Source organism: Leptidea sinapis, chromosome 1 (assembly GCF_905404315.1).
Source record: "Leptidea sinapis chromosome 1, ilLepSina1.1, whole genome shotgun sequence".
Lineage (NCBI taxonomy): Eukaryota > Metazoa > Arthropoda > Insecta > Lepidoptera > Pieridae > Leptidea > Leptidea sinapis.
In genome coordinates, this window is record NC_066265.1 from 23,550,816 (window position 1) to 23,574,365 (window position 23,550).

Genomic DNA, 23,550 nt, shown 5'->3' on the forward strand with positions numbered 1-23,550 from the left:
GTGAATTGCTATTTCCATACAAACTTCTATCGCTGGTAAGCTATACGTCGCGTCCCATTGACAGACAACGTGTACGGATAAGTTGAGTTACCGTCGATAAATTTATTGGGACAAAAAAGTCAACGATAGTTACGATTTTTATCTCAAGTAAGAGATAGACTGAATATTGGGAACGGTACAGTAACGTACAAAGCACTACAATTTTAATAATATGTATATAAGATGATGGTTACAAGATGCGTTACTTTCCGTTATTTGGAAGTTGTTCACAATACAGTGCTCGAGAAAATCTTAGTATTATAGACATAATTTAGCAAGAAACTTCACTACAGCTCCCATGCAATAACTGTCGTTGACTCGTTCATGAACCTAAGCAAACTTTCTTTTGTTCCATTGTTTTGTACGGATACGGTAACTCTTTATATTATCAAGTTTTGCTATGAAAGACAATGGACTAGAATTGTTACGTAATTAAGGCGTTTTTACACTTTACACGATAATGGAATCAATGATAGTTTTTATTGTATTACATTAACAGGAGCTGTGGTTGAATGGATTCACGCAAAGTTCACACTGAGAAACGTTTTCAAACTGGTGTAAATTATATTATACTTATTTCATATTAATATCCTCGTGTGTTGCAAGAGAATGTTGTGATCACTTAACATCAAGTTTGTCCTTCTCTTCCATAAAAAAAAAACATTGACCACGCATCACATTAATTATATTATTCTGTGTCAACTTTGAATTATCAAATCTTGGAAACATTAAATTTCGTTAATCTAATTCCATCTGTATTTCGTATGTATTAGCGTTTGTAATTGTATAGCATACTGATTATAATATAAGCAGAGAAATACTCTTATTTTCAATACCATTCAAACCATTAATCGTATGGCATAGCAAACATATTTTTATGCTAACCGTACATACAAAATGTTTCCGCTAATTAAAACAAACAGGGAATTAATCATATGTGAACTCAGCACCTGTTTGTATCATAATTTACCGGCACATCATTTATCAAATGAACTGTGAGAGGCTGTATTCATTAATGCATAGTAGATATGTATCAAAATTATATATCATCTTAATTGTTGAAAAAGTAAGCCTAATTCTGAAGAATCCATGTATTTTCATCAGTGAATGCATAATTATATTACATGGAAGCATTTCTGACCCCCATCCCGTAGTGGCCTGCGGGCCTACCATGAACTCTTATTGCAATTCAATTGACAACCTAAAACGAACTGCTTTGCTATTTCGTACCACGACATGATTAGAGCTATCTAATTTAGGTTGACGTCAAATCAACTGATTAAATCGCAATGATGTCAATTGAATGTCAAAAATTATGTCCATTGAATCGCAAACTGATTTAGTTCGTTCATTCATTCGTACCATGAGGTAATATTTCAACCTAAACTTAGCTTATTTGTCATAGTGAGCGATTCGAAAAATGTTGCTACTTCCTTAGAGGAAAGTGAATCGTGTCGTTATAACTTTTAAAAAATAGTGAAAACATACAGAAAAGGAAAATTTAATTGATGAAAGATGAGTTGAGAATACTTTTTTGTAAAACAAAATACTGAAAATAAATACCGACAGTGAAAATACTAAAGACGAGGCAGTAACGTCCAGGGCTATAGCCTGTTTGCAAGAACGAATAAAAAAAAATGTACTCTGTGTTCCTGTCAAATCCAACATCAATGGAGGTTATCATCATCAACGTTCAAATTCGTTATTTTTACGAAAATACTAAAGCAAACATTTAATTTGTAATTCAAAGAACTATATTAATTTATATTACTCTTATTTAATAAGTACAAAAAAGGGCTTAATGCTTTATAATTTGACGCTATAAAGTGAAAATACTAAAAATATATTTTATATATTTTTAGTATTTTCTTCACAAAAACACTGCTAAAATCATATCATTTTAGGTTTCGAAACGCAACGCATATGGTTCGAGTAAGAGCGACAAACTTATGCAACGACTGTAGAGCGTCATCTCTTTCTCACACCGCGGACCACAGACAAATATATTTCGTTCATTCTTCATAAGCGATCCACACATTATTCAGTAAAAGATACTTCATGGTACGAATTTTAGCGATTCAGTTTAGGTACCTAGACTGAGCTGCATCGGAATCGCATCGCTTATTAAAAGTTGATGGTAGGCCCTCTGGTCTTAGAAACTGTCCCGGCACACGGATCAGTTTGGTTAGGTGAGTGAGTGCGATTAAATCCCTGTCAGTCGAGATTTTGAAAACAAACTAAATAAAAAAATTTCAATTAAAATGTCTTCATGCATGGTGTAGGAATCATACGAATAATCATCCCAAGGGTAGTGGAATCATCTGTGGTACCCATAATCTAGGCGGCATCCTGTGCAAAGGAGCCTCCCACTGGTATAATTTACGAGTTTTACTTTTATTTGCTACTAGTCGCTCATTCTTACCCAACTTCGTTCAACCTTTCCTTGCTGTGTTACAATGCAATATAAACTATCAATCCGGTATACCTATTTTTACATTATAGTAGCTTAGTATAATACCATTGTAATCATGAAAATAGGGATCAACTAGTTTTTTGAACTAAAATGTTCCTTGGTGATAATTTACCAATCTACTAGTGAAATCATTATTAAGATCGGTCAAGTGATAACTCAGTTTAATTATTGAAAAATAAAGTATATACGAAAATATGTCTCTCTTCCTAATACTATTACAAAAAATAATTTAGACGTGGTGTTGGTATACCCCCAAGATCGACCGACGATCTGATCAAGATCGCCGGAATAGATTGGATGAGGGCAGCTCAGATCCGATCGCCATGGCGATCTTTGGGGGAGGCCTTTGTCCAGCAGTAATCATCTTCCGGCTGAAATGATAATGATTATGAAATAATTTAACAATGTGTTGGCAGGACAATGCTTGTACACTCTACTTGCACGACAATATTTTTGTGTATGATAAATACAACCGTTTTTTTTTGTCCACAGGTCGTTCCGAACCGGGAGTAATACCATCAATAATAGGCTTCACGAAGGACTCGGTGGCACATGAATCAGACCGTCTGGCTCCAGGTGACAGGATTTGTAGCGTCAATGGCATTTCTACGGCAAGGCTTACAAACGATGAAGTCTTACGACTGCTGGACAATGTGGAGGAGAGGGCTACCTTGGAAGTGGAATACTATATGCCGAATTATGGTAAATATAAAATTAATAATTATTTGTGTGAAGAACAATGACGTTCTGTACGCATAATATTAGGACATATCATTCGCAGTCTGATAGCGGAACAGCAAAAGTGTACTTAAAGACAATGTAAGCACACTTTTCTCCTTAGTCGTGTGTCAACTGTCACTGGTGCTTTACATTGGTGCTTATAGACCATGAATATGTTAAGCAACTCGACTGAATGCGACAATGTAGCATTCAAAGTTAATTTTGGTGTAATTTTTGGCACGTTTTGGGCACGTTCCATATTTCGCCTTTGTTTTTATATGACGTGATGTCAATATGTTAAGAGACGATAGCTCTTCCTGTTTTCTAAATCAGCGTGCAACTGTCAAACTCATTAAATATGAATAGCTCAGATCGAACTAATTATGGGACATTCCTGCTTGCCAAAATCATGGAGTATATTTCTATATATTTAAGTCCATAGAAAGGAGTATATAAATTTACCTAATATAAACAATCAAGGTTCACTATCTACTTTTCCAATGAAATAAAATAAGTCTTTGCAATGATAAGCTTCCCTGTAACATTTTTAATTACAACTATTCTGAAAACAATTCTAATATTCAATATCTTGAGTCCTAATTTCCATTCTAGAACTTTACGCTTTGGATTGACAATTGACAAATGTCAGAGAAATGTCAATCTATCGGACAATAGCCTGAAATGTAAATATCAAAATGTATGCTCCCTCGGTGCTGCTCTGAGTTTGAGAATACGTGGGTAGAATTGTTAATAACTAGTTATTCAAATTGAATAATCAATGTAAAGTTTCAATATTAGAGTGTGTTTTGATTTCCTTTTAAAATCATCAATTTCTATCAAAAGGGCTGTATTTCAGTATTTTATAATAACATAAAGTAACCATCAGGCATTTTTTTTACGAAATTCATGTAAATAAAAGTAATTGGCCTAAAAACGAGTCAAATCCTTACACCATACCTTGTTCTTTTGACATAAGAAATAATTGTAATTATATTGAATTGATACAAGCTTTTGATAAATCTAAATACAAAGAAAAGAACCGGAATAAATAAATAAGTTAAGTTGACAAGCATACTAAGATATATTAAGGTGATAATATTTCATTTATATGAGCGTAACATATTAAAAGTTTAGTGTTAAGCATTAACATAGAGAATGGTTACGAGATCATTTAGTATTCCGTACCAATGTTAAAAGTTAACGTTGCGAACATTGTTGGGACCAATAAAAACCACAACGCGTCCGGAAAAAACCTTATTTCATCCCGCCTGTAAGTTTCAAACCACATAAACCGACATCGTATGAAAACGAGAATCGGAAAGTTTACAATGAGTCTAGGATGTTATTATTATGTAAGCATTGTGGTTTAAGTTCATCGGATTATGTTAACGATTTTATTACTATTTCTATCATGACTGATTATCACGCACAAAAATTATTTCATGTTTTATTTGAAAAACATAGTTTAAATTTTTAACGTTAGTTTCAAAGAATCTTCTTAATTCAATTTAATATTTTAATAATCTTAAATAATTGTAATTCTTAAGTAATTGTAAAAGTTGTAAATGTGACTCTGTAAACTTATGCAATATGGATGTATGTCTGAGATAACATTTATTATTATTATTAATTGTATTGTGAACATTTAACTTTTATATTATTATTAGAGCAACTAAAATCCTCGACGATTAAGTCTTAGCCTAGTAATGCGTAAAGTTTTTAGTATGTGTGTCTATCTTCTATCGCATAGCTTATATGTTTCGGGGAGTGTTACGAAAAAATGTCCAGTTTGATACCAGCAGCAAAAATGCATTTCACCGAGATGACATTAGTGTCTGTATCTTCTATCGCATAGCTTGTATGTTTCGGGGAGTGTTACGAACAAATGTTCAGTTTGATACCTGCAGCAAAATTGCATTTAACCAAGATCATCATTTCTTTTCACAGTCTATAGTAGTGTTGTACAACTCAAGACTTTCAAGTTCACAGTTATGTCCCAAAAACTGGTATCGCAGATACTTTGATTGCTTTTTTTTACTTTCCACCATGATGTATGCCACATCCATGGGGCATGTTGTCGTTGATTTATTATGTTCATTATACTTCAAAACTTTTATGGGGATGTCTCTATAAGGTATTTAGTTATTGGTATTGGTGTCCCAAAAACCTAAAAAAGAAACGGGTAGGACAGATGAACTAAGGACGATAGCAGGCAAGACATGGTCTAGGATAGCTACAGATAGAATAGAGTGGGAGAAGTTGGAAGAGTTTGTCAATAGACAAACACATAGTTTGTAGATAGGATGTAATATATATGTAAATTCTACTATTTGAATAAAGTCTTATATTATTATTTTTCACATTGAATATATCTTCAAATGTATAAAATTAATTCATTTGACTGTAGGAATGTTGAGATAGTACCAATTGAATATTACAAATGTTTACACGATGATAGGCATCGTTAGAAAATGTAACCTAAAAAAAATTATGACTAAATTAAAAAACAAATAAACGGTTATGCTTATGGTGTATGTAAATGGTAAAGGTGGTGTGTAAATATATAACCTCAATATGTAAGTTGCGCTGAATATTGAATATAGCAGACATTTTGAAAAGGGTTCAGCATAGTGTATGCAGCCATGCCTTTATAAATCGCGTAGCATACTCAATAGTCATTGTTAGAGATGCCTTTGGATTTGGAAGATATTGATCTGTTTCCAAGATACAGCACCGTCTTCATCACCGCCACACATGCTAGAAGCAATGATCACTCTGGCAGAACACGTTTAGTGCAACCGACATTTATTTGAATTCATTAAATCTTTGAATTCGTGGTAGAGCACAGAGGGAGTAGACACATGCCTAAAGGCTTGGTCATTCTCATGTCTATAGAAAGATCCATATTTCAGGAAGCAATCAGTTTTAGAAATCATTCTCCAAGCGTGAGAGGACATCATTGTACCTAGCACTGACGTCCATGCACACAAAATTGTGGGCTAGTTTTAATATCTTTATATATATAATTCTTCTGTACGTGTGTTGACAGTGAACTCCTCCCAAACGGCGGGACAGATTTGAATGAAATTTTCTGTGTGTGTTCAAGTGGATTCCAGGAAATGTCTGGACCGATTTTGATAATTTTATTTAGAGTGTTCCAGTGAATTTGAGATTTGTTTAGATTCTCAATACAGTCGACATATAATTCTCTTACGTATGTTACTGACTCCTCCTTACGTCTGGACCGATTTTTTAATTTTAACACAATATGTGTACAGGACAACGTCGGTTGGGTCCGCTAGTAATTTACATATTATTTAAACTGATGATTTTATCTAATTTCACTAACTTGTTTTATTTCTTTTAGCCTCCCAAAACTCTTTGTACATCACAACAAAGCTAGCAGAAGTTCCTGTTGAGAAAATAAATGGCTCTCTAGGGGTCACGATTAGAGGTGGACAGCCTGAGAACTGCATAGCTAGCGCAGACTTGGTTCTCAATAGCAGGTCTCTTGATGCCCTACCCCTGGTCATCACCCATGTAAGACCTGGAGGTGCTGCTTATAACACTTCTAGAATCAAACCTGGTGACAGACTGTTGAAAGTTGATCATGTAAGTTGTTTGTTAATTATTGTATTTGCTGATTAAATTGTTCATTGATTAATCTGCATGCATATTTGCCAACAAAACTTATTTTAATCACGAACGCTGATTGCCTACGAACGCACATTCTAAATGCTTTTTTAAAACCGAGAAGATCCACAAAATAAGACGTGCAATTTGAACTTAATTCCTAATATTTGTTATTGATGGTTTGGTTAACTGCTTTACTAATTAATTATCAACTTAATATTTTTGCAAGCAGGATAATTCTCGAAAAGCTTTACAAACGCAGATATGAAAAAAAAAACATTCCTTTTTTAGCGGGTAACGTGACATGTACAATTAGATGTCTACCAGATTTTGACAAAGAGGATTATCAAGGCTAGGCTTATATGGCACTAATATATTGCAACCACATTAGTAAAATACTGTTTGTAAGATCAATAAAATAAAATAATAATTTTTATTTCAAGACGTGGCATCAACATTCAAGTATCACATGCATATATCTTGCTTAAAACACAAAGCAAGCAGTATTTTTCCACTCATTCTTAAAAATCTTCGAACAGAGCGAGTGGTTGATAAGGCCAATCATATGGCAACGCGTGTGTAATACTAGAAGGACTTAGATATACGTGGTCATTAACTACTGCAAGACTGTGTTTTATACATAGACCCCTTGCCCAATTGCCATCTATAAAAACTTTTACGCAACATTTTAATAAATGCGGAACCCCTGTATTTCTGCAATAAATCGAAATTTTTTGTCGAAAAAGATCAAATTTCAATTCATTAGACCAGTAAGGGAGATTCCCAAACGGATTGATGGATCAAAGGTGTAATATGATGGATCCCGTTTTTGATCTATATGATACCATTAAAAGAGCTATTATTTTTTGTTTTATTCAATGTTAATTAAATTACATTCGCAACTATTTTAAACAATAACGCATTTGATAACAAAACAAATATATTTTCAGTTGTCTCAAAAACCTTTAAAGAGTTTTAAATGAATTTTCCACGATTTTTGAGCTAATTGAATAGTGTTCATCTTTAAGATCCTTCTATTTTATGTACATAAAGATGCTAAAAAAGAAAGCGCTACCTGTTATTTAGTATATTCGTACTTTGGTACGAAAAAATTAACGCGTAGTAAAAAGTAACCGGATAAATAAATCCTATATAATAGCTTGATTAACGTTTAGCTAACATTACTCGTCAATATAATTTGAGTGTCTATTTTATTCGTATTAATATTCTATGTCGTAAATTAATAATTGTAATCAATATGCAAATAATTGCTAGTGAAATTACTGGGCAAATGAGGCTTAACATCTTATGTCTCAAGGTGACGAGCGCAATTGTAGTGCCACTCAGAATTTTTGGGTTTTTTGAGAATCCTGAGCGGCACTGCATTGTAATGGGCATGGCGTATCAATTAACATCAGCTGAACGTCCTGCTCGTCTCGTCCCTTATTATCATAAAAAAAAAAACATTAAGGCTCCTTTGCACAGGAAGCCGGCTAGGTTATGGGTACCATAACAGCGCCTATTTCTGCCGTGAAGCAGTAATGTGTAAACATTACTGTGTTTCGATCTGAAGGGCGCCGTAGCTATTGAAATTACTGGGTAAATGAGACTTAAAATCTTATGTCTCAGGGTGACGAGCACAATTGTAGTGAAGCTCAGAATTATGAGTTTTTCAAGAATCCTGAGCGGCACTGCATTGTAATAGGTAGAGCGTATTAATTACGATCAGGTGAACGTCCTGCTCGTCTCGCCCCTATTTTATGAAAAAAAATCTTTATCTTTTTGACTTGTATCGGGTAGAATTAGAAAATATGGAAAAAAATTTAGCAAATATAATTACTATAAAAACATTTAAAAATAAGATGAAATATATATGCATATTATATTTTTATTGTGAACAACATGATGTGATATTTTAGACACGAAACTCTTTGTTGTATGTTATCAAATTTCATTTCATTAGGTGGTATGCGAGTCTACCAAACAGATTGGATAGACCTTGCGTTGTATAACAAGTTTTATAAAAAAGTATTTTTAAATATGTTATGGTGTCAGTAAGATAATCAACCGGATGTCTTCCGGCTGATGATGATGAAGTAATAGTGTAAACAGTTTGTTATTTTGAAGTGTTCACTTACCCACAAATTTACACCCACGCCGCTCGGGTTCTGTCCGAGCGCTCTTACCAACTGATCCAACCGTCCGAGTTCGATTTCTCTCGAAGTTGTATTTGTATAAGTAATTGTATAAGTGTAATAAGGGGTATCAAAACACGAATGTGGATTTATCACACGAGGCGAAGCCGAGTGTGATAATAGTATCACATGAGTGTTTTAATACCTAATTATCAACAGTTGCATACAAGACTTTATCTACCTAGAATATGAATCCTCTAAAAGATGGAACATTTAGCTTACTGCTAACATTAAAACACCAGTCCTAGTAGTAACCTAATATCGTTCATTACTGATTATAAACAAATAAACTAAGTATTAATGAAAAAATTATTTATTTTAGTAGTAATTTACATTTAGTATAGTGCAATAATTAAAATTCACTCGAATTTAATGTTCTTTTGCAGTGTTTAAAATGAATCGCACATTTTTTGTAAACAAAACAATAAAAATATCGAAGAAAAATGGCGGGGATTCGAATAACCTACTTTTTTTTTACGGTGCGTGACGTTCTAGTAGTGTGGAACGCGCGTAAACGAAAATGTTCTTTTTTTGAAAATCATACAGATAACACGCATCGAGTAATAAGAATGTGGCTGTCTGTTGAAACTCTTTGCGCATGAAGGGATTAAAAAAAACATAGGAGTGTTGTTATGAAATTCAGTACAACATTACAACACTCTTTTGGATGATGTAATGGTTATTAGAACATTGGGTGTTTTAATGTTGGCAATAAGCTAACTGTTTCAGAATCTTTAATAGAGGATTTAAAGCATGGGTAGATAAAGTATATTACAAGTTAGTGGCACTGTTAATAATATTACACCTGTTCAAAAGCTCAAATGATTTTTCATTGTGACAACGGCACGAAACGAACAAATAACGTTCTGCCCATCACGATGTAATGTAGGATTATTTATTGAACACAAGATGTAAAATCTCAATAGCCCAGTAATCACTTGCTATGGTAGTCTTCAAACTGAAAAACAATAATTCTGCATATCACTACTTCATGGCGGAAATACAAATCGGACGCGCTGCGACCTATCCGACATCTTAGTAGGGGAGCCCACGATGCTAAATGGGGATTTACTTGAGCGTCGTAGAGACCTATTGGGTTGCAAAGCTTAGATGATAAGAAGAAAAAAATGTTATATGATTTCATTGGTTGGGGAAGCGGCTATAGATTTTTAAATATGTAAATAAAACTCTTGCATGGACATCTTCGAGCACGTCAGATATTGATAGCATCAATGCCCTACGTATTTTTAATAATGTACGTATGTTAATCTGATCGTTTGCATGATGCGGGTGGTTGTGTGTAAAGGTTGTAAATGAAAAAGCACGTCACGAAAGAGCGCGTCAGATTTTCTAAGGGAGTGTTAAGTGGACCAAAAAAAGCTCTCATTCACTAATCTGACGATTTCTGTGGGACGCAAACACGCGGCCATTTTCATAATGTGCAAAAAAAAATCGCCATTTTGAAATACTCAAGCCCGTCAGATTAAGATATATTATATGGTTTATCTTTATGTTCTAAACGTACTGTCTCATAATCTGACGATTATTTAGAGGGATTCGCCTGATCTGACAAAAAAAAATTAGAAAAACGGTTCACCCTTCCCGCAACTTCCCGCTAATTCCATTCCTGGGCGCTTAAAATTGTACTTATGACATTTTTGAGCTCAAATTATAAATTATATTTTAGCTCGCTAAGTTAAAAGAAATAATATTTTTATGCATTTGAGCTCTCCCATCTCGAAAGTCTGATAGAAGTTTCATAGAACACTATTTTTGGAATTTTCAAACCGCAATATCTTTTGAATGGATCAAGCAATTTTCACGCGGTTTGCGGCATTCAGTTTTATCATCCTCATGTAATGTTTTAGTTATAATTGATCGAGCCAAAAATTTCGGAGTAATCCCGAAAATACACTTTTTCGGGTTTCTTTCGTTCACGATATCTCTCGAACGAATCAACCGATTGACCAGCTTGGTGGCGATCGACGTGATTTTTCAAGCTCAAAGGCGGATTAGTTTTTGAAGTTGATCGATAAAGCCGTTTGAAAGTTATTCCAAAAAAAAAATCTTTCAAAAAAAAATATTTATAGCACTGTGCGTGATGTAAATCATTTAATGATGATTCCATCGACAATTCGAGGTTATTATAATATGTTCCTCGAGACTTTCGGATAACCGGCTTGGTCCGACGATATTCCAAAATATTTACACATTTTTTTAATGTTTCTTCGGTAAATTTAATTGTTTTTGTTAAGCTACTTTTACCACAACATACAAATTTTAAATTAATATCACTCATATTAAATATTTATAAACTTTAATTCTCATAAGTGAGAGAGTAATAGATAGAGAAAGAGTGAGAGAGGAATAGAAACGCGGAGAAGGAAATGTAGGCATCACGCAGCTGCACGCATTTTACTTTATCGACGAATTTTTGCTATTTCGGCTTGCGGAAATCGTCAGATTATATATTTTTCATTAGTCTTAAATTATTTCCTTCAAAATAAAAAAAAAATATAGCTACGCTCGAGAATGTCGAGATGACGTTTTTTTTACAACTTTGCCGCCCTCCCCTTTCTTCACGTCACTCTCAAATTGTCAGATTAGTGGAATATACACTTTTTAGGATGTAATTAACTCACCCTACCTTAATCGGACGCGCTCGAGAATTTCTGATGGTAATTTTTTTTTTCTAATCTGATCCTATATCCTTCACGGACGGCCTTATATATGGGCCTCTTGTTTGGTGGAGGTACTTAACCGGGTACAAGGTATCGCCCTGTATATTAATCTGCCGCACTTTAGTAAATCCCGAAATCCCCGCTTGGGCTCTCCTATTATCTGGAGCACTGAAACCTCACTGAATCAATACTTAAAATTTATACATATTTATTTTAGTGTTATTTAAGCATAGATTCTATCACACTCCTTAATGTCAATTGTCTTCTTATTTCCAACATTTATATACAACATATTTATAAAAAACAATGTTATGAATATAAAAAATTGAGTCCAACCGGCGTAGGTTCACGACAATTCCGCCGGAGGTTAGGATGACAAACAGACGTACTTCCGCACGATGCGTGTCGTTCCCAAAATAGCTACCTTCTTTATCCAGTTATTTAGTGAGAGTCTGTTGTGATAATGGTCGAGGTTCTTTGCTATAAGACCGGTTACGGAAACGACTGTCGGAACAATTATTGTTGATTCAACATCCCAAATATCAGTAACCTCGTGTGCTAGGTCTAGGTACTTCGACAATTTGTCTATCTCAACTTTCACGAGGTTATCATCACACGGAACGGTGATATCAAAATATATGCCCGACGCTCTAACCGATCTACCAACACAAAATCAGTCTTATTAGCAATGATAGTAGTGTCCGTGATGACAGAACGGTTCCAGTAGAGCTTGGCACGGCGGTTTTCCAGAACTTTAATTGTAATTGTATTATTATTATCATTATTATAACTTTTGCGATACACAAAGGAAGCAATAAATTGCTTCCTTATCTCAAGAAAACTGTATCAAAAGATACAGTTTCCATTTCCACTGGCGTCATTGCGCTATTTTTAAATCTAGTGTTTTGTTCCTTTTTTTGAATATGTTCCACATGTTTGATTTTTATTTTATTTTCTTGGGATGATGAACCATAGTTATAAATAAAAGTGATTTTTTCGTGTTTCAGTTTCTGTTTTTTATCCTCATTCCGACGATCTTACCATAAACAGCCAACAACCATATACTAACAAGCGTTGATGGCTGACATAAATGAAAATATCTGTTGCTGAAATTCGTTCATTATCTTACATTTTAATTCGTTTTACAGTATAATTGCTTCCCCATTTCTTTATTACGTTAGAAGAGAATTCTTATTTTCCTTCTTCGAATTTTTATTATTCGAAACGGCTTGTGACTAAATAAATTAAACAGCTTCCACTCGGTTCGGTATCCAAAGGGGCAGTCTTAATCTTGAAACAATTTCCTCGGAAAACCTGACTTGATTTATGTTACCTTTGCCGTTATCTCTGGATACAGTAATCGTTTCCCAATCCAACCATCTATATCTCCTGAACATCGAAAAGCTTGTACTTCGTTGAGAAGAAAAATGTCAACAGTTATAGAATTTTTGGTTACGTTTTTATTCTGTCCGCATCTTTGTTACTGTGACTTTTAGTCTTTAAATAAATAATAATTATTATTATTGTAGCTCAAGTAGGTACTTACATTCAAAGTCAATGTCAAATTCAAAAAAATTTTTATTCACTGTAAAACTTTATAAGTTACTTAGTGCAAGTCAGGATAAAGTAAAAAAGTTACAATAGCATTCAAATGACTATAACAATATTCATTAACAAAATTTAGAACATTAATTCCAACTATCTTTATCATTCAAATAATCTTTCACATTATAATAGGCCTTAGATGTTAATTTATTTTTTATGACACATTTAAATTTTTTAATAGGTAATATTTTAATTTCATTTGGGAGTTTATTATAAAATGTAGCACAATCCACTTTAAAAGATTTGGCAATTTTACGGAGCCTAGTAGATTCTTACTACATTTACGGCTAATCTGAAGCGTTACTACTATATTATATTTATTGATGAAAAGATCAATACTATGTATATGTATTTGCAAATGTTAATTATCTTTTTTAGTGTACTGTGTAACAAAATTTTATATATTAATACTATTGTCCGTCAAACTTCGTTTAAAATTAGCTTATGAATATGATAAAACTTAAGTTAGTTATTTATCCCTAGCAGCACTTGAAACGTTAACCCAGTGATCGATTCTAAATAAAAAATGTCTGTCGTAAATCCTACTACTCCAGAGCAGAATATCTAAGTGATCCGACAGCCTGGGACTAAATTATGATTATTTTATAGCAATAGAAATGACAATACAATTTTGTTTATTTGATTAAAAAGAGCGCATAAAAATGCTGCGAGAGTTTCTTGCGCCGCTTCTCTCAGAGCGCCATTTGTTTCTGACGCGGTAGTATTGTCTAGTATAGTAGAACTGACATCAAAAAGAATTCTAAAGGAATCAATTTGGAGAAAATAAATGCCATTTATGCCTTTTAATAAAATATCAGCTCCAAAAAAATGTGCTAATTTGTTTTAATTTTGCAGATTTCTCTAACGAACAAAACGCTCTCGGAAGTCCATCAGATTCTTCAAAACTGCCCACAAGTCACCAGTCTCACAATAGAATACGATGTATCGATAATGGAATCGGTGAAATTAGCGACGGGGCCCCTTCTCATAGAAATCGAGCGGCCCTGCAACGAGGATCTGGGCCTATTTTTGAGCAATCAACGGTTTACTGATGACGTGTACAGTTCTGGCTCAGATACATATCAACGAGTGGGAACATGCAACGCCATATATATAGACAGTATACTGCCAGCAAGTATAAGCGACAGGTAAATACTAACTGATATAATGATAGAGAGGTAAACTTTGTAACAATATATTTTTTTTACGAAAGCAAGGGGCGAGACGAGCAGGTAGTTCAGCCGCTGGTAATTAATACGCCCTGTCCATTGCAATGCAATGCTGATCAGGATTCTTGAAAATCCCAAAAATTCTAAACGGCACTACAGTTGCGCTCGTCTCATTTGCCCAGTTATTTCACTAGCTACGGCACCCTTCAGACCGAAACATAATTATGTTTACACATTACTGCTTCACGGCAGAAATAGGCGCCGTTGTGGTAACCATAATCTAGCCGGCATCCTGTGCAAAGGAGCCTCCCACCCAATTGGGATTACCTTGATATCGTTTGTAGAAGGCTTGAGGTTAAATATCATGCTCTTTACGAACAACGATTCACGAACCAAAATTCGTGGTGGCACCAGTGTTACAGAAATAGGTAGAAATCAAACAGGACGTAAAGCAAAAAGTTAAAAATAAATCAATGTTTAGTTTTAGTGCTTTCATTTTTTTGGTTATAGCATTGCATTTGGCGAAATAGTAAAAACTAACTGCCATGAAAAACCATCGAAATTATTTAATTCAGTTACGTAATTCCCAGTTATCATATAATATACCAATTTCATTTGTTAGGACTTAAACTATGCGATATTGCAGCACAAAATTTTCTATGCGAGGAACGTTGTTTATGATGTTTAAAAAAATATTAGAACTGTGAGATAATTTTCAATTGAATTTGGAGAAATGCTTAGTAAAATCGCTGGACCTCAATTCAGGAGATTTTTTGGATTCAATTTGGAAAAATCGATTCTCTATTTACATTTAAAAACAAGGGTTGTTATATACTAGGTTGATGGTAAACCCAAAGAGGATGTAAATACTACGTAATAAGAGGCACGACTGCCAAGTAAAAATTGAAATTTAGTTTTGTATAAAACGTGCAGTGATTTAAAATAAGTTTGAAATAGTTGTAACTACAGTATCAATATCCAGCTAAGTCTGAAAGCAATAAGTTGCTTCAATCGTAGTAGATTTCTGTTATCTCCTTTTTCTGCAAGATTATAGCCGTCAATGTCTGCAGAGTTTTGCTAGGCTGAATAAGGCTGTATTCATTCCAATGAAGAAACATAATTTATATTGTTTGTTAACCATGGAACAATATTAATTTGTACAATCTATTCAGATAAAAGAAGTTGAATCTGCTTGCAATCAATCACTGCTACATCTAAATCACGTACGTTCTCGTCTATGAATTTCTATTCGACATCTGCGGGTGTATTGACAAGGGGTATTGCGATTGTTGTACCAAAGTCGACACTCTTTAATTTATTGCTTTAATTTTGTTAAAGGACTGTCTCGTTGGCAATCGTTTCGTGTTTAAAAGCAATTACAGCATTCAATTGCTTGAAAATTCAACTAAAGACAAAGACGTTAATGCACGCCATTAATCTCCAAAATTTGAAAAAAATATTGACGCTTAGCTTGGCCTTCCGAATTAGGTTAGTCCTACTTCGATATTGACCAAAAATTCCTAATTGAATGATTTACGCGAAGCTAAGCTGAAAATTTTAGTTAAATGAGAAATTCCATCCGCATCACGCTGATGTCTAACATTCCACAGTCGCGGGTTTCACTAAAAACTTTTTCTCATACCAGCACTGGAACTTTTTTTTAAAGAACGGAAAGTATAACAAACGGGCAAGTATTGTTTTGCAAATTACGTATAAAAAATATGACCAATCAGAACGCTCGACGTCCCACACTGCTAACTTCATTTGTAATATACCTAGATTTATTATAATACTAGCTGACCCGACAGACGTTGTTCTGCTTATAAAAAATAAAATAATGTTTTTATATGAATTTGTCAACAATATATCATAACATCAAAAATTACTTGAAATTGTTTCACAGCAGAACTGTCAAAACGTGCGTCAATAAATTCTCTCATAGAAGTTATGTATTCGAACAGCAATTCATTTATATATAGATGACTATAGTGTACCCGTGATATAACAATGTCACTAAAACCAGGCGGTTAAATTGTATGAATTCGGTTGACAATCTACGGTTTTATTATAATATCACTAGTGAAATTCTAATATCACGGCTTTGACAATATACCTACGACATAAATTCAGTACATTATATATTAATATAGATAGCTCGCTAAACAACGCAAAAAGCATAGCTAGGATTGAATAATAAGAAATTCAACTTCCGTCTAAGAAGCCACACTGTGTTTATTCTCCTTTCCATGCAATTTTCACCACAATAAATACTAAATATCTCATTAGTTCAAATTATAATAATCTTAAATCGAACCTAAACTTTTATTTTCTTTCTTCGATCGGATTTCAATTTGTTCGTTGTGGACTGTATGATTGTATCTTGGATAATGTTTTAGTGCTGCAGCCATGACACAGTACAATTGTATATTTTATAAAGATCGAAAAAAACTCCAGCATTCACCGAGAGAGTTTCTTGCGCTGTTCCTCCTCTCTAAGAGCTTCAGAAAGCTTAAAAAGAGCTAAAGAATTGTCAAGGAATCTAAACTTAACAGAAATTTTGCTTTTATATTTGCAGATGTGGTGCACTTCATCCCGGGGATCAGCTTCTTGCATTCGATGATCACGTTATAGATGGTAATAACTATACAGCTGAAGAAGTAATGTGTTATTTAGAAAACTGTGAACCGGGATTTACAAGGCTGCACGTCGCACCGAGGCATATTTTATCACATGGAGGAAGATTTCCAAGAGGTAAAGGGGTGGAAATTATTATTATATTGTTTCAAAATATATTATGTACATTGTATATGCGGGTGCGCGTGCGTAGGAAAATATATGATATTAAAAGTGAAAATTAGTATGGCGAAAAATAGACAGACATACCTGAGTTTTCGAGGAAGAGATTGTCTACAGCTGGAGGCCCGCTAATGCTCTAGGAACTCCTGGAGCTAAGGTGTGTGTTACTGTGTTCGCTCGGCGTTTTGTGAATGAATAGCGTTACACCGAGTACTTTGATGTGATGGGAATACGCCGTTGACCACTGATGAATTAATAATGAATATGTTTTCGACTGTGCGGGTGCTCGGTGACAATTGGTTATTAACCGGCGCGATTAATTAATTGGCATGAGATTAGCCAATCAGGTACCAATGCGTCTGTTATCTACAGGTATCTCTCTTTTTCTACAGGAACTATCTGCACTATAGTTTGCCATACCAAAAAATTACAACAAAGAGAATAAAAAATTGTGGTGCAACTGCATGCACATATTAAGTGTGTGTGCATATTAAGTCGCCATTTTTATTTGATTTAGTGAAAAAATGTTACATCTACAATGGCAACTTGTCATTAAGTAGTAAAGCAGTGCAATTATAAAGCGTCTCATTGCAGTTAACTATAATTGTGCTAATTCCAAACATGAATAGGAAATGTACTACAACATGTCTATTAAGAAATATTTAAATGAAATCGCAGTCGATAAATAAAACATCACAATTTAAAGCCAGCGTTCTTCAGGCACCCTTTGTAGGTATTATGTAAATTTATTGGAGAACCCTCACTCGTACAATGTCGGACGATATTGTTCCACTGAATACTGCAGCAAAGGTAATTTTACTAATCACCCGATCGCTGGCTGGAATAAAGGTTCAATGTACGGACTATATTAAACCTTTCCTTTAGGTGAATGAGTCACTGAAAATATGCAAAAGTCGTCACGAAAACTTGCTAACGTGTTGATGCTCAACCATTTGCAGCACAGGTGGTAGGTATATTTAAACCTAGCTGAAACCCGCAACGTTGTCTTCGTAAACACAGACTAAACTAGCACTAGAAGGAGCCTTTTACCTAAAACTTTAATAACTTTATATTAAATGGAAATACCGCGCATATTTTTTTTGATAAGGGTTGGCCCTTGTTTAAAACTTAGAAGACTTAATTAAAATCTATCCAGTATTTTATTTGTACGCCAGAAAATGAAAACCTCTATCATTTTATTTAAATAGATAAAAAGTAGATACAAATTTGATAATTAATTTCACAAAATAGAATAAGCGTATTCTGGTACAATAATACCAAAAGCTCACAGCAGATATTGTGTACGTCTAAATACGAGTACGGATTTGCAATGGAACGAATCGGTGCGACTGCTGACGGTGCAGGTACTCCCTCGTAACTCGGTCTAGTGTCTGAGTTAGGTGACTATTTGTCATTATGACACAAATCACAATTACAATTTATATCTTATTATTAGTAATCTGATGTAAGAATAACTATTAAAGAAATTTGTATAAATTTTTCTAATAAATTTTCCTCTGACTCATCGCGCTTCCTTAGTCGACTGGAGTCGCGTTAAGAAATTTTCACTTCGAAAATGCGTTAATTTGGTCGTAACATTTTTCTGCACTCAGGTACGTATTTTGTGGAAACGTGTGGACTGATTTTAATGTTTCATGAAATAATGTTTTTGGTTTTCTAAATTCAAAAAAACGAATCCTGAGCACTCTCAAATTTCTGCCACCATTATGTGATTCCCACAGCCACCCGTCGCAGATAACCAAATAAAGTTTATATCGCCGCATTTGAGTCCATCGCATTGCAAACTATTTCCTCTGTGGATTATTAACTCGTGTTCTATTCTACTGAAACCCCAAGGGCATGAAACTTGGGGAACTAGCAATATGTTATGTTCAGAACATGACCACTACGATTGTGTTATTATCGGCATCCATTAAATAAGTTAGCTTACTGGTTCATAATTGCTGTGGAATTGCTATTTAGATTAATCTGGTTTTGTGTACAGACAGAAATATTATTTAATGAGTAATTCACTAGCTAATATATTGTAGGCTTAATACAACGCCTGGAGTCCCTTGAAGATAAAAAATAATAATTAAATTTTATCACTTTAAACACTATTCATGTATGTTGTAGCACTTTACAAACTAATTTGTTATGTAGCCAATGTGAAATTCTCTATTTGTAGACTCAGTATTTCAAAAATTTAAAAAAAAAATTAAGTGATATAAATTATCACTTCTATTTTTTCTCCTAGGTTTTCATTTTAATTTAATTTTGTTTTTCATGTTTTATTACATACTTTATAAAATTATTAATTAATTCAAATTTACAAATACAAATGAATTCTTTTGGAGAAGTATCTTCCTATACCTACTCGTGTAAATATATAGTATCTTATCTACATTAATATCTAGTATGTTTTTGTGTACTACGAATAACTTATTATGTTTAATTTTTAGAAAACTCCATTTCCGGTACTTTGAATAGCAAGAAATACCGTCAAAGATTTAGACAAAGTTCAATGCCGAAACTTGGGATGCCGGATGATTATGGTATGTTCTCGATTATACTAATGCCTAAAAAAGGTTGAATGCTTCCAATACCAAATTAGGAACCGAACAACAAAAGTAGCCATTAGAAATTGCTAACCATATTGTATTATCTGACAATATGTTGTGAGCGCCCGCTCACCTTGGTTGGTTGAATACATTGTTTGAATTCTATGTAACATCCTTTATAGGAATTTACTGGATAAAAAAAATACCTTTAAAAAAACCGACTTCATAAACTCAAAGGTATAAAATAATTTAATAATGATTTAATTTAATACACCTCTTATGCAAATATTATACTCCTAATATTAATAAAATACTAATATTTCTATGTGCTACCTATTGATAGCGTTTAAGTCGGTGCTTGCCCGCTTGAGTTCTTTGGTTCTGGACGAGCTATACGAAAGCTCAAAGTCACGCGTGGCGAGTGTAGGTACCTGCTATTACATTTGGCTTGGCACCGACTTTCACTTTTTGATGTCGGTTTTTTTAAACCTAGTTTTTGTTTATCATTATTTTTTAGTGTCATTTAATCAGGTAAACTATACATTTTTCGTTACTTTTTATTGTCATACAATAAATAGTAATTATTTTAAGTAGCTATGGATAGGCCTACGAACGGTTCCGGGTGCCATAATCAACATAGATCCCCTATTTCACGTTTTTGTGAGACACTGAAATATCGTGAAGAACGTTTGTTAGCTATGACAATGCTAGGTAGCCTAAGACCCACTTTTCGACAAACGAGTTAATAATAATAATAATATATAACCAAAATAAATCAAAACTCCTAAAATAACAGGTAAAACACAAACTATATGAACATCATCCACGTAAACAAAAATATTCATAAAAATAAAGGTAGTGTGCCAAACTATGTCAAATTTTTATGTGACCAAATGGCAAACAATCGGCATCAAACTAAAGAAGAGACAAATAATGAAAGGAAATTCAACAATGTGTTAAACTTAAACTAAGGGTTGGTCTCCACTGCGCTACAACTAGATACCTCACTACCCCAGCACAATAGCTTCTTTATTGCGGCTTAACTATTAGATGCTTGTGTGCGTGACATCTTGAAACTCAATGGCATCTTTCAAATTATGTAACATACGCTTCGTGCTATTTTACATTGAAATTAATAAAATACAAAATTAATACTGATGATATGTCATTCCAGTGTCTTCTTTATTTCTTGTAGTATTCTTTTTACAAAGTTTTACTACGCAACCTGGCATTTTAGTTTCAATTATCAGCAATTATTGGCACGTCAACGTCACACATTGTTCGAGAATGGCTCGAGTACGACCTTTTAGGCGTAATAAGAGCGCAGCGGAGACCAATCCTTATTCTAGGTTCTAATAATATCAATGGTCATTAAATAAATAAAGGTGATGAAGTATCTCTGAAAATATTTTGTAATTTTAATAATATTTGAATTATAATGTCTTATTTAATAGAAGTTAAAACTAACTTTTAAACCAATTAATTTTTATTCAATCAGATTGCTAAGCAAATTTTTAATAAACGTTTTCTTTTCTACGTATATTCGAAAGTCCCGTATAATAAAATTAAATATTAAAGTCTCTATTATAAGTAATTATACTGTATTAAAAGTCTTGACTTATGAAAATGATTTATAACTTGTTTTGTTAAGCCAAAAAGTCCGCCACGCTTAGTATGCGCTAAGGTAACAGAAAATAATTTACCTCGCAAGCTCCAGCGTAAACTGTATCTGTGTATATAAATCATAATAAAAATAAGGAAAACCGGGACCTGATAAAATTTATTACAAAGATAAACAAATAAAACTGTGTAATTTTGCGAACAATTAAAGCGTTTTTTTAAAGCGTATTTCGTTTAAATATATTTGCTAAAGAATTTTGTTTGTTGATCTTTTAAGCGGAGGTACAGAATTCGGTACAAATATCCGCTCATGAATCGCTTGTGTTTACTTTGTATTTATTGCTTTATTGTCAGTTACAGGATATTTTCTTAATACGCAACGGTATTAAAAAGTATATCGGTCAGTAAATTATTCAAAACATAATGTACCTAATCAAAAAGCCTAATAATATTAAGTAGTTAGGATTCGAATTCCAGTATTTTGTTTCTCAGTCATGGATGTTTATATGTGTAGCATTATAAAGTAGTTATGTTATATTGACACAAGAGTGGGTCAGGGATTGGAAATAATACTCCGCTTATAGGAACGAGTCTTTATTTGCGTTCACTTTTTCTGAACTTGCACTTCGCCGGTTTGCCGCTGTTCCTCTTGTGGGCGGCGCGAGCGGTACCTTCAACGCGTCACACCGCACCGAACACTAAGTCTCTTCTATCTTCTTCATATACGTCGAAGCGTTGCTACGCGACAAAATTATATATTATATCTGGCACCCATATTACATGGTTTGGGACTATAAAATTTGTGTGAAAGAGAGTATTTTGTTTATATTATTATAATGTTTTACTTATAATAATTTACAATAATTCATAGCTATATGAAGTAAATTGCATAAAAATTTGAACCTTTTTATGATTTGCCAAATTTATTCACTTTTAAGGAGCTTGATAACTGAGCAATATATAGTTTTCTTAATGGTGCTACAGATTGGTAATGGCGCGACCGCCCATTATTAATTAATAATTTAATAAATCTAAGGTCTGAGGTAGGCATTTTCGAATGTGATTGTTTTGGAAGTTTATTTACTAAGTGATTTTAATCCTTTTATTTTAAATAGTTTAATTAGATATAAAGTAAAAAAATGCATGAGTAGCCCTAAATTTTCAGTTTAATTCAATATGTTTTTATATTGCAGATAACCAACAGAACTATATGAGTATGGGTGTGTGTAGAACCGAGTCCCTGAACATTCAACTGGAAGTGCCTCCGGGCCATAGCAGTGGGTTGCTTGTTCACGAGGACAATTCCAGTCTCGTTATATCACATATTGCGCCCCAGTCGCCCTCATATCGGTATGACTATTGTTCCTTTGTTTTCTAGTTGTAATATTTATATTAACGGGAGCACTATTGTCGTTTTGTGAATTTTACGACTTGGAGTACATACAAAAACTCTTCAACTGATGAAATGAACTAAAAATATATTTGCCACGTTTGTGGTATTTTTAACGTTTCTTGAGTATCTTCGGTAGATAAATATAAATAAATATATGACGGTGGCATGCCAGTGATATGGTTTGGATCTTCGTAGTTCTCCATTACTTTAGGCACTTAACACGACAGCAAGTAAAACACAGTCTTATAATCGTTAAAATCTTAATGATAGTTACACTTCACAAAGACTTATGACTATGTAATAATTAACGTGGCATTTCCGGCAAGCGCATGCGACTCAACCGCCCCGCTCGGGAGCTCTTTCCTGACTGCCCGCTCGGCGCTCGCCCGGCGCCAGATCTCGACCGCACTTGCACCGCACGCCAATTACACCCGTGCCAAGACGAGTACCGAAAACATCTTCATACTCGCTCGTGGCTCGACATAATAAATAAAAGAATCACTTGTATGATAGCTAGATTAATGAGGAATAGTGATGTAATTTGAAACAAAATTTAATACATACGACAAAAAACAGCCTCCCTAATTAACACAGGCGAGGTTAATATTACGAAATATAATTATTTTTTCGTTTGTATTCATAAAGTAAATAACATTAAAAACATA

At 33.8% G+C, this 23,550-nt stretch overlaps 1 protein-coding gene across 3 annotated transcripts in view; it reads left to right on the forward strand.

Moving 5' to 3' along the window:
* Positions 1 to 23,550, forward strand: part of LOC126973092 (glutamate receptor-interacting protein 1) — a 358,500-nt gene that overhangs the window by 309,158 nt on the left and 25,792 nt on the right. For all 3 annotated transcript variants that reach the window (XM_050820346.1, XM_050820262.1, XM_050820406.1), the window contains 6 exons: positions 3,005 to 3,214; positions 6,600 to 6,844; positions 14,202 to 14,494; positions 17,091 to 17,266; positions 19,774 to 19,866; positions 22,686 to 22,842. In XM_050820346.1, the coding sequence (XP_050676303.1) occupies positions 3,005 to 3,214; positions 6,600 to 6,844; positions 14,202 to 14,494; positions 17,091 to 17,266; positions 19,774 to 19,866; positions 22,686 to 22,842 (1,174 nt within the window). The remainder of the gene's footprint in view (positions 1 to 3,004; positions 3,215 to 6,599; positions 6,845 to 14,201; positions 14,495 to 17,090; positions 17,267 to 19,773; positions 19,867 to 22,685; positions 22,843 to 23,550) is intronic.